General features: G+C 40.0%; 2 protein-coding genes across 2 annotated transcripts; both read left to right on the top strand.

Annotated features, from left to right (window-relative positions):
• The first annotated feature begins 6 nt into the window (after positions 1 to 6).
• Positions 7 to 7,647, top strand: LOC146485186 (large ribosomal subunit protein eL34-like). The gene is made up of 6 exons (XM_085103629.1): positions 7 to 77; positions 208 to 272; positions 389 to 402; positions 1,716 to 1,795; positions 3,964 to 4,067; positions 7,536 to 7,647. The coding sequence occupies exons 2-6, from the start codon at positions 208 to 210 to the stop codon at positions 7,621 to 7,623; spliced, it is 351 nt and encodes a 116-aa protein (XP_084959755.1). The 5' UTR covers positions 7 to 77; the 3' UTR covers positions 7,624 to 7,647.
• Positions 7,648 to 10,366: 2,719 nt separating this feature from the next.
• LOC146485185 (uncharacterized) lies at positions 10,367 to 15,508 on the top strand. Its single transcript, XM_085103576.1, has 3 exons — positions 10,367 to 12,282; positions 14,165 to 14,372; positions 15,063 to 15,508. Exons 1-3 carry the CDS (start codon positions 10,405 to 10,407, stop codon positions 15,362 to 15,364), a joined length of 2,388 nt encoding a protein of 795 aa, XP_084959702.1. The 5' UTR covers positions 10,367 to 10,404; the 3' UTR covers positions 15,365 to 15,508.
• Positions 15,509 to 16,368: the final 860 nt, after the last annotated feature.

Raw genomic sequence — 16,368 nt, 5'->3', positions numbered from 1 at the left:
GCAGGCGCGCAACCGAGTGCCCAAAATGCAACGCGCGCCATGATCTCGTTCTCTTCCAAATCTCCAACAAGTTGAAAGTAAGAAAATTTTCCCATACGTACAACAATCCGAATCAATCTACGAAAATCTGGTCATCAGAAGAATTGGAACGTTTACAGCTGGATAGAATGATATTTTTGCCATTCACTGATGTAATTTTTATTACAGATGGTGCAGCGACTGACCTACAGACGTCGTCTTTCTTACAACACTAAATCCAACAGGAAAAGGATGTGAGTTGAAAGTCTTGCTCTTGAAAATTCCTCGATTTTGCGCTGTGAACTTAACATAACGTCGATTTTATTAATTCTTTTTATCGTCTTCTTTTTTGTTTTTCTGCATCATACAGTTCAAAGACTCCTGGTAAGTTTGTTTTCAAGTTCACTAGATTCGTGTACATGTCAAGGTCTTTATGCAGAGTGCAACCCGATATAAGGCAATGATCCTTAGGACATGGTGCAGTCAAAGTATGCGTGTTAATGATTCTGCTTGGTTTGTTCTCTGTATCGGGTTTGCACTGTTTACACGAAACACGAAATTAAGAGGGAAAAGATAAACTGCAGAATGCAGGATCAGTTATAAATAGCCATCTACAAATGAGCTTGCTCTTTGCTCTATCCTGTGCCAGGCCTTACGAGTCAAATGAGCCGCAAAATACATACTCAAAATTCTAAGCATATTATATATCATATACTGTACACAGTGACATTTTAAAGATCCAAAACACTGCATCGATGTCCTGACCTTTGGGCTTCAGGACTACTGTGCTGTTGTAAATGTTTGCAGAAGTTTACATACATACATACATACATACTTTATTTATTCCAGAAGCAGACTATATGTACAAATAAAACTAAGAAGAAAAGTACTTCTAGAAAAGGAAGTTTGGAGGTTAGCCCTATGCGAAAACTCCCTCAAATAAAAGAAAAACGAAAATAAGTATACATAAATCAAGATCTTTAGAGTCAAATATTTAAATACATTTTGAGCTGAGATTTAAAATGCTGAAAGCTATCAGCTTCCACTATATCACCAGGTAGTTAATTTCACAGTTTGACAGTTCTAACGAAAAAAGAATGTTTATAGCAATTGAGTCGTGCTGGTTTGACATAGAGCTTGTATACATTTACATTATTTGAGATACACCTACATGCAACAGAGACTACTTAAACCCAGCACTACGAAATGATGACTTTGGTGCACAAGTTATTGTTCTGTAATCATTCTTACACCTAACAGATTGCAAAGAATTAACTTTTATCAGCTCATTACTTGTCTTTTTACTTGAGCAACTCTGAGCCACAGTGAACCATTGATTGGCCTTCTGGAACTTTTCTTTCTAATTGGGTATTGTACATTACTGCACTTATATAAACGATAAATTTAAACACCTGGGCCAGGTTGTTTGAAAGCCAATTAATGCTAATCTATGATTACAATTTAATCGGGGTTTTCATCTTGCTCTTTAAAAGTGAATTTGAAGCCTAATTTCAAGCTAAAAGTTAAGAAAAGTCTATGTCTAAACTGAGGGCCAAACTCTTTTGGAAGAATCTTTGTTGATTAGTTATTAAACTCGAATCAAAGTTCACGTTAATCCAGGATTAGCTTAATCGGGCTTCAAACAACTGGACCGAGGACCAAGTTTCCATTTTAACCGGAAAACCTGTTGTTTATAGGAGGCAAGTTGGTTTATCTGTACACCAAGAAACCAGGCAAGGTTCCAAAATGTGGGGGCTGCAAAACTAAACTCCAGGGGGTGAGTAAGACACGGCAATAGGCCATTTCTGAGTTGCTTTGAACCTCATTACGAAAGCGAGGATAAGTGCAAGTTTTTATTAGGAAAGTTACTTTTCATTCATACAGAAACAAAAATAATTTTCAGGTGAAAAGCTTTGCACTTAACCTCCCTTTCACAATGAGGTTCACAACAACTCAGAAAATGGTGTATTCTTTTATTTGTTTTATTGTTTCAACTCCAGTTACACAAATAATAGGACATTTTGATTATAGTGTCATTTGACTACAACCATCAGCATCCTCCAGTTTTTTTTGTTTTTGTTTTTGCAGGCTAATTAGAACCATTGTTATCTGCTTGCCATTGGGATTCAAAAATTTAAATAAGAAAGGGAAAATGAAATGAATTTTGGTATTTGTAGTCAAATGACACCATCATGAAAACTTAGTTAATCGAGGTACTGGTTTGGAAACCTTGCCATGAAAACAATGGTGCTACTATTAATGTTGGAAGGGCCATGACCCTGCACAATCCTTTGTTTTAATGTTCACACCATAGTTGAATATCTTAACAAAAACGCTTCGATTGGTCAGTTGCTCCAAACCATTCTAAATTCTATCGTTTTTTTGTTCAGGGTCAGGGCCAAAAAGGCAAACAAAAACATGTAACAAAGTAGTTTGTCAGGTTTCATAACCATTGCCTTGAATTAACTATGATGAAAATAGCCTATTGAAGGGCTGAGAGCATGACCATCTTATGTCAAATTTCATGGCAATTTATGCTTAACATTGTCTGGATTTTTGTAAGTGGCCTTCAGTTTGGTCTGAGAACATTGCCCTGTGTTTTTCCCCTGCTGGTTTATTCTAAGGTGTAGTTTTCAAGAAAAACAGGGCCAAAATATGGAGTCGGTGAAAGACAAGTAAAGGAAAAATCAGGAAAAAGATGCTTTGGAGCCAAAAAAAACACAGAACAATGTTCTTTGATTAAATTGAAGGACACTGCAAAACTGTGCAAATTGAAATATTGTCCTAAAATTTGCCGTAAACAGTTATGCACTCTGATCCCTGACTCTGATGGTATAATCCTAAATTATGGCTATCCCAACATAGTCAGCAAAATATCGATTTCCGGTGTCTGTTTTCCTGTCGAAGGATGATGCCTAATTTATTATGGAGATCCACTCAGGACAATTTTAATTTGAGATTGATCATTGAGCAAACTGCTCATAAGTTGGAGATACCCAAAGCACTTTTGTGATTGTTTTTTTGGCTTAATTTATATTGGTAATTGAACTGAGTGGAGTGCAATTTGGTCTGAGATCATACTCGTGATTTCAAAATCAAACGAGCGCGCAGCGCGAGTTTGATTTGAAATCACAAGTGTGATTTCAGACCAAAATTGCACGACACGAAGTTCAATTACCACTTAATTACATCCATTTTGAAATCACAGAGTATCATTGTCAATATTAATATTCTATTTGTGTTACTTCATTTCCATATTGATGGGCTAAAGAAAGGATGCAATTTAAAGCAAAAAATGGTGCAATTTGGGAATAAATTGCACCATTTTGGACCAATCAGATTCCAAGGATCACCAGTGATTTCAAAATGGATGTAATTAATTGTTAAATCAGGTGAGACCTTGTGGCCCAATCAAGTGCACGAGCAAAGTTTCTTGCTGATAGGAAATACAATTTTCTTGGATGACCAAAAGGACTCTAATAGTCCTGCTGAATCTCTGTTTACTGTTCCTTTCAATAACATGCAGACTCTGAAGTTCAAGATTTAACCAACCGTTAGGCTTTTCACTACCGTCAATCACTGCTGAGGACTTCTTAGAAAACAAAAATGTTTGGCTCAACGGGGTCAAAACGTGACATACGTGCGCTGTGATTGGCGGATTTCGATCCACTTTGTCAGTTTCTTTATTTTTGCTTCAAGCCGGTTGTTGCCGTAATTATGATTAACGACAGTATAACACGACAGTCGTTACTTGAGGGTGAAGTTCAGATTCTGTATGTTATTGAAAGGTGCATTAAAGTGCAAGTGGAGGAATATAGGGACCAATTAACTGTACAAAAACAAAATAAACCCAAACTTTTCTTGTTTTGCAAACGTGAGACACAGTCGCAGAAACAGAAACTCTTGACATGGTGTAATTGTTGTTGTTTCAAATTTGTTCCACAGCTGCCAGCACTCCGGCCTAAGAAGCTGATGCACATCTCCAAGCCTCAGAAGACTGTTAGCAGGGCTTATGGTGGCTCTCAATGTGGTCGCTGTGTTAGGGAAAGGTAACCTGTTACTTTCGTTACGTAGTGTGTGACAGGTGGGGAATGTTTCTACAAGCAGCCGATAAGTAGCTGAATCATCACTTATTATTTTCAGTTTAAAGTGGACCCATAGCAACCTGGGCCCAGTTGCTCGAAGCATGGTTAGCACTAACCCAGGTTAAATACCATAACAACCTATAGGTTTTAATACCTCTTAACCAATGGTTAGCGCTAACCATGCTTCGAGCAACTCCGCCCTGGACATCCTTTTGCAAAAACCTGTTGTTGTATTTTGGTTTACTCATTCAAATTAGGAAACGTTTCCTAAGTTGAAGACAGCCAACAATAATTATCCTTAAACCACTGACAAGAATGAAAAATGATATTACTTTTCTGATAAGTTAGAGAATTATTTCTTGGTTTGAGGAGAAGCCAACAATTCTTAAATCAAGAATCAAAATCGACCCTTCTTCTAAGTTAGAGAAGTAATTCTCAAACTTAGCAGAAAGGTCAGTTTGATTCTTGTCGTTGGTTTATGAATAACAAGACGCTGTGGGAGCGTTTACTTGGGCGCCGTTGTATTAGGAGTATCTGAGCATGCACGGTAGTTCAGTCTTTGGTGACAGGTGAACGATAAAAGATTCGCTGAGAGTCTAAGGCATCATATTTGCGATAAACGTGATGTAGTTCGACCGAAAATGTCACGCAAACAAAATAAAACATTACTCTCTTCAATACTAAACACGTCGGATTTTGTAACCATGAGGTGCATCTAAGATAATGATGGATTTTGGCGACAAAGGAGTATTTGCGGTTCCAGTGGTAATGATGAATTTTGGCGACAGAGGGGTATTAGTGCGAATACCTTTCCACCCTGATACCCTTTTTTTTTTGAGCTTTCTATGAGAGATGTTCCAGCTTTTTCACTGGTAACAGCGCACGATCGCAAAATGTCACACAGAACGTGCAATATGACACGCGTGCGAAAAGACATGCGTTCTATATGGGACGCGTGCGGATAAGACAAACCTCACAGAACATCCGATTTACAGAAATTTGACTCAACGAATCTATTTCATGATCACTGGAATAGGACAGAACTTTAATGACAAAATCAAAGCGATCTGTGAGTGACCAAAGAATAAACTATTTCAAATTATGTCTACAGTAATTTGTTTATTAAACACGCAAAAAAGAAAATAAACTTCACTCGCACTGGAAGGCAACGCAAAGGTCGAAGTGTACGTTCATTCCTTTAGTGGTTTTGCGTGATTGCCAATAGACAAAATATCATGACACAAAAAAGAGAGTGTTTCCAGGATTTAAAAGGGCTTTAAATGAAAGAAGCTGGGTTTATAAAGTGGAAAGACACTGCAGCCCCCATGGCGATTGAATAACAAGCAGAATCCGTCCAGTTTTCGTTCCAAGAACCGCCGAAAGTATTTTCTTTCTGAATGCCGCGTCGCCGGATGAAACTTGATACACGTGAACGATTTTGGTTGCCTAGCACGTGACCGATTTCTTCCCGGTGTTTTCAGCGTGGCAATTCCATTCTGCATCCAAACGACGGCTTCTTTCAACATTTTGTAACATCGGAAGGGGCTTTCTCAGTTTTGCTAAAGCCCGGGTGCTTAAGTTGCTATTTTGGCTTTATCCAACGTAAAAATAAATTTATCCAAGTGAACGTAAATAAAGAAATTAATTCGTCAAGCGTTGATTGACGGCTTGATTGTCACTGTGCATTAGCAAACTTTCAGTGTTTACATTTGTTCTGGTGAATAGATCTTATTGCTCACACTGGACCCCGAATGAAATTTATTTTCGAAGCTTTAGTTTTAGTTTCCTACTTTACCCCAAGCCTTTTACCCACGGAATGGTCTTAAATCTTTAAAGTTAATTGAACGTTTTCTTTTTTATATTGCGGCCAGAGAAAGTTGTATGTAAATTCAGTGTTTACGGCCTGATCTTATTGATTACGTTGGACACCGAATGGGGATTTATCGAGAAGAGCCAAAAGAGCGTCTGAGGTTAATTGAAGTCGAAGTTTTGGAAAATATCCGTCCTGAAAGGAAAGTTGCCCCTTAGTTTCGTTCAATGGAAGGAGTTAGCAGACAACACACGTACTTGCTGTTTTCTTTTAAGAATACGATATTCGTTGTGTTAATTTTACGTCCTTGTTTTTTGTCCCGTAATGGCGGCTTATGATGAATACATGCAGACTCGCAAACTCGGCCAATATGTAGGGCGCGCGCAGTAGTTCACTGCGATTTGAGACCGACGAAGAAATTCTATTTTATAACTTGGCGCTCCGCCCAAGTAATAATTTATTGTTGGCTGTGCTCGTTCTCAAGCTAATGATTCTCTTTCTTCTCAATACTTCTCAATCTGAAAATGCATTGATACTGTAAGGCGAAGTAACATCTTATTTCGCTAGCTTTAGTTGTAGGCCATTGCAATGAAATCGCTATCAAAGACTTGACATTTGTGATCCCAAGACGCTTAACCCTTCAATCCCTAAGAGTGCCAATTGGCAAATAATAATTAAAAGGATAAAAACTTATTACCCCCTCCCATATGTGATATGGTTGACCACCCCCATAACTTTTCAACTTTTTTCCCCTAGAAGTTGTGGGTCTTAAGACGGCTCTCACATTAGTGAAGATGTTGAGAACTGCAAAATAAGCTATTGTGTAGGGGTAAACCTAATATACACAAGGAATGGGACGTTTTTCAACTTTTAAATTTTTTCATTTTAATGCCATTTATCTCAAAGCCATAACTTTTCTCATTCATAATTATATCAGTTATGAAATACACTCATGAGTAGCTTTAAAATGGTATATCATACATGGACATTGAGTTTGTAGTCTTGGATCTGGAGAAAATGTCGTTTAGCCTTAAAGGGTTAAAGGGTTAACTCATTCATTCAAAACACGAATGACTTCAAAACCTTCAATAATTTAGAGAACGATTTATACAAAATTAAACTAGAAAGAAAAAAGAAAGCAAATTATGGACGCTTTCCATTTGTAAGAACTGGCTGGCCCAACCGGCCAGGGTCTAACTTGAATGCATCATTTTGAATGGATGGTGCTACATGATCTTGACAACCAGTGACTCCGAAAATGGTACGCGCTATTTTGAAGAAATTTGAAGACTGGGATAAAACTTATCCTTCAACTTGGCGCATTCCCTTTACCAATTGTCTGGTCTTAATGAACAATATTTACCTGGTGGCTTGTGTAATACAGCTATGAACAAAACCTTGGATGGGTCATGGATGTTAGGATATCTTTCATTTTCGCCGTTACAAGTACTGAACTGATATATTCGAACGCATGCAAAATAGTTGACCTCAAACTACAGCTTGTGCAAGTTATTACTATGCTCACGTCTGTGTGGTCATGCATAGCTATTTTGTGATCGAATGAAGCAGATCTTGATAACTGTTGTTAGATAATCAACGCAGTTCTTGTCATTATGTTTCAGGATAGTCAGAGCTTTCCTTATCGAGGAGCAGAAGATCGTTGTGCGAGTGCTCAAGGCACAGCAAGGAAAGAAAACAGGCTCTGATTAAAGCAAATAAATGTTTCATTGTACATATACTGTGTACTGTATACTGTGTACCCCTTTTCCTTCTTGGGATTTCGCCAGATCACGAGAAAAGAGCGTTTCTCTTAAAGGGGCACTGACTCAGCGACTTTGTTGTATGTTGGTGAAAACTGCTCAAATATTTGACAGCGAACCTGTTTTATAACATGAAAGTGCTCTTACAACATCGGGAAGAAGTTTTCCGAGTTAGGAAGAAAAAAAACCCTAATCAATATTAGCGACTTCTCTAAAATACAGTGGAAGAACTTGAAAAAATTGGCCAATTTTTTCAAGTTGCAATCCACTTCCATCCTAGCCATCCGCAGCCAAACATAATTAATAGTAGTTTTGTGCACTAGTAGGGTCATTATTAACAAAATTCAAGTATTATTTCAACGTTACCATCGAAACAAATACGTTTTTTGGCTATTCATTGTGACACTAAAATAGGTGATACTGCCCCTTTAAGATGTCGCGCTCTTTGCCTTTGACCTGCTGTATCTCCCCCCTCCACCAACCCCCCCCCCCCCCCTCCTTAATACCTATTGGTACATATAGGCCTCTTATGGTTTTTATGGGGGTTATCAGCCATCAGTCTTATCCCCAACCTGGGGTGCCAGGGGTTTCCTTCCCTAGACGACTGTGGTATCAGTGCTAATGAGCTCCATTTGCTCCAATTGGAGACTGGAACAGATTTGAAATTTTCATTTATTCAGAAATTGGAGTCCATCACAGGAAAGATCGCATTAAAATTAGTCAGTTGACCGGGTTCAAGGTTCTGTCAGTAGATTGCAACCATGTAGAAGGCTTTCAAGAATTGGAAAAAATTAGAGACTGGATGGATTTGGAGGACGCCATCTCAGAATTACAGACATTGTATGGAATTTGGGCGACTTTTGACAGGTGACAGCCTGGTTGCTACGCAATGAAACGTAACCAAAATTCGTAAACTTGTTAATTTTTATGTGATCTTTTTAGCGATGTAGTTCATTTCTTCAGATGACGCAAATTGAACAATGCGTAAACTAGGCCCTGTCCCTTCATGAACCCCACCGTCCTGCCAGTTGGTCTGCGGCTGCTAATTTGGTACAACCCTGCTTCACTGCCGACCTTCCTTAGCTGGGGGCCGTTCTCCTATCTGCCACCTGGGAACACGCACAATAAGTTACATTCACCCGTTGAGGGCCTCTATTCCCTTGCAATGTATTCTCTTGCTTGAGTGGCAATTGAAATTGTGATGTTTGGTCGTGTTCCAGAACCCTATTGAATCCATAACTTTTATTTTATAACTTTGTTCTGATTGGTTGAAAGCCTTGCTTTTAAGACTATGGAAACAGTAAATATTTTGCGATGTTCTCACAGCTGGAGAATTCTGGTCTGTGTCTCCACAAACTTTGTGGACAAAAAAAAAGAATTGCATTCCCAAATTATCATGTTTCTTTAAGTTTCTGGAAACACAATTCACCAAAACAGTCACTCCAGGACATTTCCTTCAGAAACTTAATTCATGAGGAGAAAACAGGAATTCACCACCATGAAGGAGGTTTGAAAATGTGATCGATCTTAATTAACGTAAAATTTGGTGAACTTGTGCTTTGAGTTACTCCAAGAATTTCTAATGATTTGAGAAGCTATTTTAGACACCCGAGTTGTTTCATCCGATTTCCAAACCTCAAAGTTGTTTTAAAAAAATGGCCACGCCTCGTTTTTTTAAACCCAACTTGTCAGTGTTTGGAAATCGGATTAAACAGTTCCGCGTGTTTGATATATCCATCTCGCAGAATCGTACCTTAAACCTTTCCCTCGTTGGGAAATGCCCGCCTTTCAATCAACCACCGAGTCACATTGTTTTAGAATAAGAATAACGACTTGGGACAAGTGGTCACAAGTAAATCAATCTTTCCGGAAAGCCCCAAATTCAATTTCGGAAAAAAATATCCCTGCCAAAAACAAAACTCTTGCTATACGGTATGCTCAGGGGCAAACGAAGATGAGTGATTTGCAAGGGATGAAGATTCCACCTTTCTCAATCTTTTACCGGGACCTTTACAATATCGTACCCAGAGTCCTCAGGCTCTTTGCCCAGCGGTTGGTCGGCAAGAGAGACTCTGGGGAACTGGGATTTTATTACCGCAGGATACGGGGCAGCCAATCAAAAAATTTTAAAATTGTTTGAATTCTCCATGTCCAGAGTCTCTCCTGACCATCAATTGCTGGCCAAGGAGCCTGAGGACTCTGGGTACGAGATTGGGACCTAAAAGATATGTGACGTCTACAGCTATAGCCACTGCGCATGCGCCTCCGCTCAGTAGGCCCACGCCCTCGTTGCCAGAGCCTACGATCTTTTGGTCAGCGTTTTTTTCACTCATTCAACAATATTATTTAAAAAAAGAGTTGGGGCTCTGGGGACAAGAATGGTAGGCCCTCGAAACAGTTCTTTGGACAAATTTAAGCTCAGAGGGTCAGCATATATGTTCTCATGCCTGTTAGAGGGTAGTAATAAGGGGCATTCGCGAAATAACATTGTTGGATAGGCACGCGGCATTGAGGAATCCTATAAATGGTACCAATCCTTACTTATTCTCTTTATATGTTTGCTTTGCTTTCCAAGTTTTTTTAAAAAGCATGGTACAAGCTAGGCAAACTGTTGTCGTTTAGACAGCTAAAAAAACTTCAGTCACGACCACCAGTTCCTTGCATGAATAATTAATTCCTTGATGGAGAAAAGTGGAATCTTATCAATCACATTAGTCTTTCGATATCTAAGATGAATCCCTCCGAGGCAAAGGTTTTTAGCTCGGGAATCTCGGGGTTTTTATCTTCTAAAAAGCGCGGTGATGTTTCTTACAGCAGACTCGATGAAATGGACGATTCTGTGGAGTTCTCTAAAGTTCATTTTGACAAAGATCGCACCTCATTCTGCACCAAACTTTGCTTTGGTTTATTGGCTTTGATGTTGTTACTCGCCAGTGTGGGTTCAGCGATATTCATCATGAACTTGAAACATTTCACAGTCGAGGTTACACTAAAACAAGGAAATATACGCGTCTATAGATTCGACCAAGAACTGACGATCGTTGGCAGAGAAATCACGACCAGAAATGTGTCCATTGTTGTCACGACGCATGTGATAAACAGGACTAAAAGCGATTGCTGGTTTGGATTAGTTCTTAGTTTTCCTCGAGACACGAAACAGCTTATTTCTCCCAAGGATTTCGCGTTTTTGACCCACGTAACCAGCGCAGGAATAGAGGATGGAGCTCGAATGCGTTTCAAAGTTTTCGGAAATCGCAAAACGGGCAACGAGCTTTCGTTTTACGTTCACAACATCTTGCGCCAACTTTTTCCCATTATAAAAGTCAAACTTTACGAATTTGTCCTCAGCAAAATGACGAGCACCTCCACGCATATTGCGATGGAAAAACAAGGATTTTTGCCGGGGCGTGTTCATCTTAAACGGACCATGATTACGAAAGATAATATCGTGACTGTCATGACCAAAGCCAGCCCAGATGACTTTGAAAGCTTTTCTTACAAAAACGGAGAGTCTCCAGTGGCTTCGTGGAAGTTAGAATACGACGAAACCACCGTTGTTAACAAGAAGACTGGAATGTTGAAAAGAAGTGATATGTCTCTCTTGGGTTCACTTCCCGTTGGCGCGGACTTCGGTTCTCCGCATGCGCATAATCAAGGTTTAACTGTGAGATTTAAAAGCGTTGTAAAACAACTTGACGAGTCTCGGGTGAAAGCAAAACACTGGAAGAATGAGGTGAAAGAAGAGAGCGATATTAGCCACCCACTAAATTTTCCTGGCCCGGTTGAAAAGTATTCGCTGGTGTATTTTGCGCCGCCAAAGAGCAAACATACTAAAAAGCCTTCAGAAGAGCTGGAAGAAATTATAAGACTAAGTGAAAATTCGCCTGGAAGATCTACGAAACTTCCTCCATTTATAAAGTTTGTGCGTCATGAAATTCCAAAGTCGGATGTGATGAAATCGGATTCAGTTGATAGCGAGGATGATGATGATGACGACTATGCAAACAATGAAGACATGGGTGATGACGGTGATAATGATGGCGATAATGATGTTGATACTGATGATCAGGAGGATCGCAATGATAATGCTGACGATGACAATCAACCCTCCTGGCCGATGCAAAACTTTTCTCCTTTCGGGCTTGGGTACGAGGTCAGACGCAAAAGGTCCCTGGGAACAAAGAGACTACAAATGACAAAGTCAAAGAAGGCTGCCAGACAACGAAAAGAGAAAACGCCTGATCTAGACATTATTTGGGATGACCTGATGTCCTCTGCACCGCTACGAAATCATGAAGTTCCACGTGTCATTCAAACTTCTATTTTAGGCTTAGACTTCCGAGCGGAAGTCGAGTATGAAGTTCATGTCGATGACGACGACGACGATAACGATGATGATGATGATGATACTGATGATGACGACAATAATGGCCGCTACGATAATGACGACAATGTGAGGTGGGATATAATCGCCGCTTTTCGAGTCACTATTGGACAGTACCGCATAACGCCATTCAGAAGAGTACACACCCTGGGTAAGATAAGAAGCAGATTGCCACCCAAAGGACAGCAAAGGAGCAGTCGATGGACTGTGAAGGCTGGAGACTTTGTAAGTACATATTAATAAACAATTATTCCACGAGCGCACGTTGGATATGAAATGATAAATAGCCATCAAGGTACGTAGCGCCGAGTTGGCTATAATCATCTAATTAATACCCACTAAGCTTAAGTGGAATAATTGTTTTATTGAAAACAACTAAGAGATATTGCTAAATCTTGCTGATGTTGCTATGCAGGAACATCCAAGAGACAATTTAATAGTCGTTATTTTTCGGGCGTGGCATAATGGCTCATATAAGACGGCCGCTAAGCCAATAAAATCGATGGAACTGCGCTATACAATGATCCAGTTTTTGATCATTCGCAATATATTCTACGCGAATGAGCAGCAGGTAATTTGGTGCACTTACATCGTGAGCGCTCTTTCCCAACAAGTTTAGTTTGAGAAGAAATTCAACTTTCTTCAGTACTTGCTTACAAATATGCTATCGATGTATCTGAGCTGATTTTGCAGGTGGCTACAGAAATTAAAGTTTTTGTAAACTTTTCTTAAGATATTCATTTTTTTAGCGTTTCCTATCGAATTTCACATCAGGGTCATTACAAGACGTTCGAGAAACAAAAATCATTTTCTCCCCCTCTCCCCTCGTGCCTCAATGGCACAATCAGCCCCATTCTCTCTCAAATGTCTATATACCGCACAACGATTGCGCTTTGAATTCGGCGCGCTCTGAGCTCAGAACAAGTTCATTAGACCTAGCGTTCTCTTTGGCTTCCTGAAGCAAAGTTTTCCAGAGGACATCATTAAGTCTAGTGATGGAAGAAGTCTTACGAGTGCAGTTCCTGCCTCGTCTAATATGCTTTCTTTTCCTAGTTCTCTTTTGAGCTAAACGGGTAATTTTCAGTTACTCGGGAGGGTACTAAGGATTGCATATTGTGAGCTTTGCTTGAAGAGGTGACAGTCTTTGGCCGTAGAAAGTAGGTCTTAGGGATGATTTCTAGTCGGTCAAGATGAAATTATCGGAAATTTATCACTCGGCCAAAGACGTAGTTTATTTTCTTGTTGAAAACTGCTGTATGTTGTTTCCCGTTCAAATTTTTTTGTCAACGTCCGGGACTTAAAGTAATATGGAAAAACACGAACAAGAAATGGCAAGGATTTTATCTTAAAAAAGTGTGAGTTTGAAAAGCTATTCGATTATGAGTATGTACGCAACTTAAGCAGTTGTGAAAAGAAATCCTGAAAAAAGTTCAGGCTTAAACGGGATTCGAATCTATGACCTCTTTGATACCGGTCCACTTCTCTACCAACTGAGGCATCAAACCAACTAGGAGCTGGTCATTTACTGGATCCGTAATATACCCGTAGAGGTTTATACAAGTTACTCTCCCCGGTGAGTTGGAATGTCTCCTATCTACCTTGGTGGCTCTTCATCAAGCCTGAGACAGGTTATATCCAGATTCCATTTAAGACAGATCAGGGGGTCTTACCTTTATTTAAGGACGGTGCCTACTAATACCGAAATATTTATGTGTGGTTTATGAGCATGTGGGAAAAGCTGATCTTAGCACGGGCTATTGAAATTCGAAAAGAAACTTGGGGTAACCATACATTTTTTTAGAGATAATTAAGCAACAATTTTTCTAAAAAAGAAGTTAAATACAAAGCAAATGTATGGCATTTTCTCTAAATTGAAGCTTTATTATCTCTGAAAAATACATGGTTACCCCAAATCTTTTTTTGGCTGGATACCAAGAGCACTTGCTCAGTTCTGCCTTCTCCGCATAGTTTTAAACCGCGCAAAAATATGCCTGTGTTAGTAGGCACCACCCATAGGAAACCCGAGTATCTAAACATGCGCAGAACGTATGCGCTGTAATAAAAGTAGGCATCGTCCTTAACAGCTATTGTGTCTATGTGTTTTAAGGTAATCTGCGTGCCTTTGTTCTATATTCAACGACTGTGTGCCGCAGCGCGTCTGACCTTTGATGTGACAGTCACCTACAGCTTGCCCCGACTGTCCTTGTCATATCCTGTGCAGCTGACTGTTCATATTGGACAGATAGTCACTAACAACGCTACTATTTCTGCGCATGCCTCAACATGGTTTTATGAGAGTGGCTTCTACACAAAAGGTACCGTAATTTATTCAGCTTGTAAAGCTTTCTAAAAGGTCGGTTTGTGTAAGGGAAGTGCTTGAAGAGACCCACCAAAACACAAAATACATGGTCAACCTCAAAAGATAATGTCTTTATTGCAAAGCAACCCCTCTATCAAGCAGAAAAAGTTGACCATAATGTTCAAACCTTACTTTTCTTGTTTATCTAGCAATGCTGACTCTTGCTAGCTAAATATTTCTCTATCCGGCTAAAATTTTAAAGCCAATAATTTTTTTTTGGTAATGTTCATGAAATAGGTGGGTCTATACAGGGTGGGCTCTCTTCGAACAAACTTGCTATGAACAGTTCCCTAAGATCGTCAATTAATGATCGCCCACGATAACTGCCCTTACCAACCGGATCTTACCATAGAGGCATCTACTCACGCTATTTGAATTTTACGGCGTGCTTGTCACCTTATCATAAGTTAATTTAGGACCCTGAGTGTTGGTCCCACAAGGGTTCAAACCCTCGACCTCCCGCGCAGCAGTCTGATGCTAACCAAGCGGTGGCAAAGCTTTTGTCCACCGGCGTCGTTAATTCAAACAAGGTCAAAGCTATATTGCTGTTATTGTTGTTGTATTGTTGTTAAAAAAAAAAGTACGAGATTCAGTCCTCTTTCTCACACCAACTACGCTCTTCTGACAAATGCATTTTTTCTAACAGGAACAGTTGCCATGGCTACGCTGCCAGTCAAGCTATCCTTCCGAGAGGACCAAACGCCAGAGTGGTGCGTGACGGGTGACCTTGAACAAAAATTGGTGCGGATAAACACGGTACCCTTGTCATCATGGCACTGCTCCCTGGATTACAACAAACTGGATAAGACTTGTGTTGGACTGCCTAGGGCTGCTAATAGTTCCTTAGCGACATTTGATTTACAGTATAGTTCAACTGAAGGGACCATGTTCGATAACTGGCATTACCCAGTGAGCTGTGCTCGTCGAAAGTATTTCCCTTCATACTGATTCTTTGTATATCAATCAGGTTCATGGGCGGATTCCTTACTAGCCACGTATCTTCCATACACCTATTATCTTCTAATCTGTGCGATTTTCGTCTTACCGTGTTTTCTGAAGATTTCCGGAGATTACCTGACCAATTCCGAAGTTGTCCGACGGGAGTTCACAATGTGGCGAAGATTTCCGAATCGAAGATATCTCTAAATACAGCTCGTTGTGGGACTCTCTGAACAAGACTGTAGATATTAGTTAGCAGCTTTATTTACCCTCGGCCATAGCATGATTTCAATGACTATTGTATTTATTTGAACCGGACTGTATATATTGCCCCCAAAAAACTGAGATACATTTTTAGATCTACCAACTCTAATTTGTGCCGTAAACGCACGTAAGAAACAGGCCCCCAACAATTTGCTTCGATGTATCCTGCGAACGCAGACGTATTTCCGGCTGTCGAGATTCTCTCCGCCGAAAAACTCGAACAGCGATCGCCAAAATTGAGAGACTGTTTCGGCTCCAGCGAGTTGACAGGATCTTTCGCCAATCTTCTAACACGAAGAGGAATGTCACTGTCAAAATCTCTTCGAATTTCTTCATCAATTTCGTCCACTTTGTGCAGGGAATTCGTGTATCGTACGAGCCGATTATAACACTTTGTGCGACAGATCGCCAGCTTTTCGCAGTCCACGTAAACAGACAGATCTGCTTTCGTTCCACGAATTATTAAAGAAGGTTTGTCCAAAGCACTCTTTCCAAATACATATAGATTTTCCTTTGCAACCATAAATTTTCCTCTACAACGAATACAACATTCACCACCGCAAGAAGTCTTCTTTGGCGTTTCATTCCTTGTTGCTCATTTCAGTTTCCAAAGCGGGAAATCTCGCCTGTACCCGCGAACTGCGGTCGCGCGAGGGCCACTCGAGATCATTCTATCATGTAATCTGATTGGCTAACGAGAAAACAAAAGCTCGCTACGTCACGTAAATCGTTTTGCGGCTCGAGTACGC

The sequence above is a fragment of the Pavona decussata genome, unplaced genomic scaffold (genome assembly GCF_977016875.1).
Source record: "Pavona decussata unplaced genomic scaffold, jaPavDecu1.1 SCAFFOLD_27, whole genome shotgun sequence".
Classification (NCBI taxonomy): domain Eukaryota; kingdom Metazoa; phylum Cnidaria; class Anthozoa; order Scleractinia; family Agariciidae; genus Pavona; species Pavona decussata.
Note: the sequence above shows the minus strand (reverse complement) of the source record. Positions and strands in the feature narration are given on the sequence as shown.

Coding starts and splice junctions, on each gene's coding strand:
- LOC146485186 (XM_085103629.1), top strand. CDS start 208: ATGGTGCAGCGACTGACCTACAGACGTCGTCTTTCTTACAACACTAAA. Junction 1,796..3,963: donor GCAAAACTAAACTCCAGGGG/GTGAGTAAGACA, acceptor TTTGTTCCACAG/CTGCCAGCACTCCGGCCTAA. Junction 4,068..7,535: donor GGTCGCTGTGTTAGGGAAAG/GTAACCTGTTAC, acceptor ATTATGTTTCAG/GATAGTCAGAGCTTTCCTTA.
- LOC146485185 (XM_085103576.1), top strand. CDS start 10,405: ATGAATCCCTCCGAGGCAAAGGTTTTTAGCTCGGGAATCTCGGGGTTT. Junction 12,283..14,164: donor CTGTGAAGGCTGGAGACTTT/GTAAGTACATAT, acceptor ATGTGTTTTAAG/GTAATCTGCGTGCCTTTGTT. Junction 14,373..15,062: donor GAGTGGCTTCTACACAAAAG/GTACCGTAATTT, acceptor TTTTTCTAACAG/GAACAGTTGCCATGGCTACG.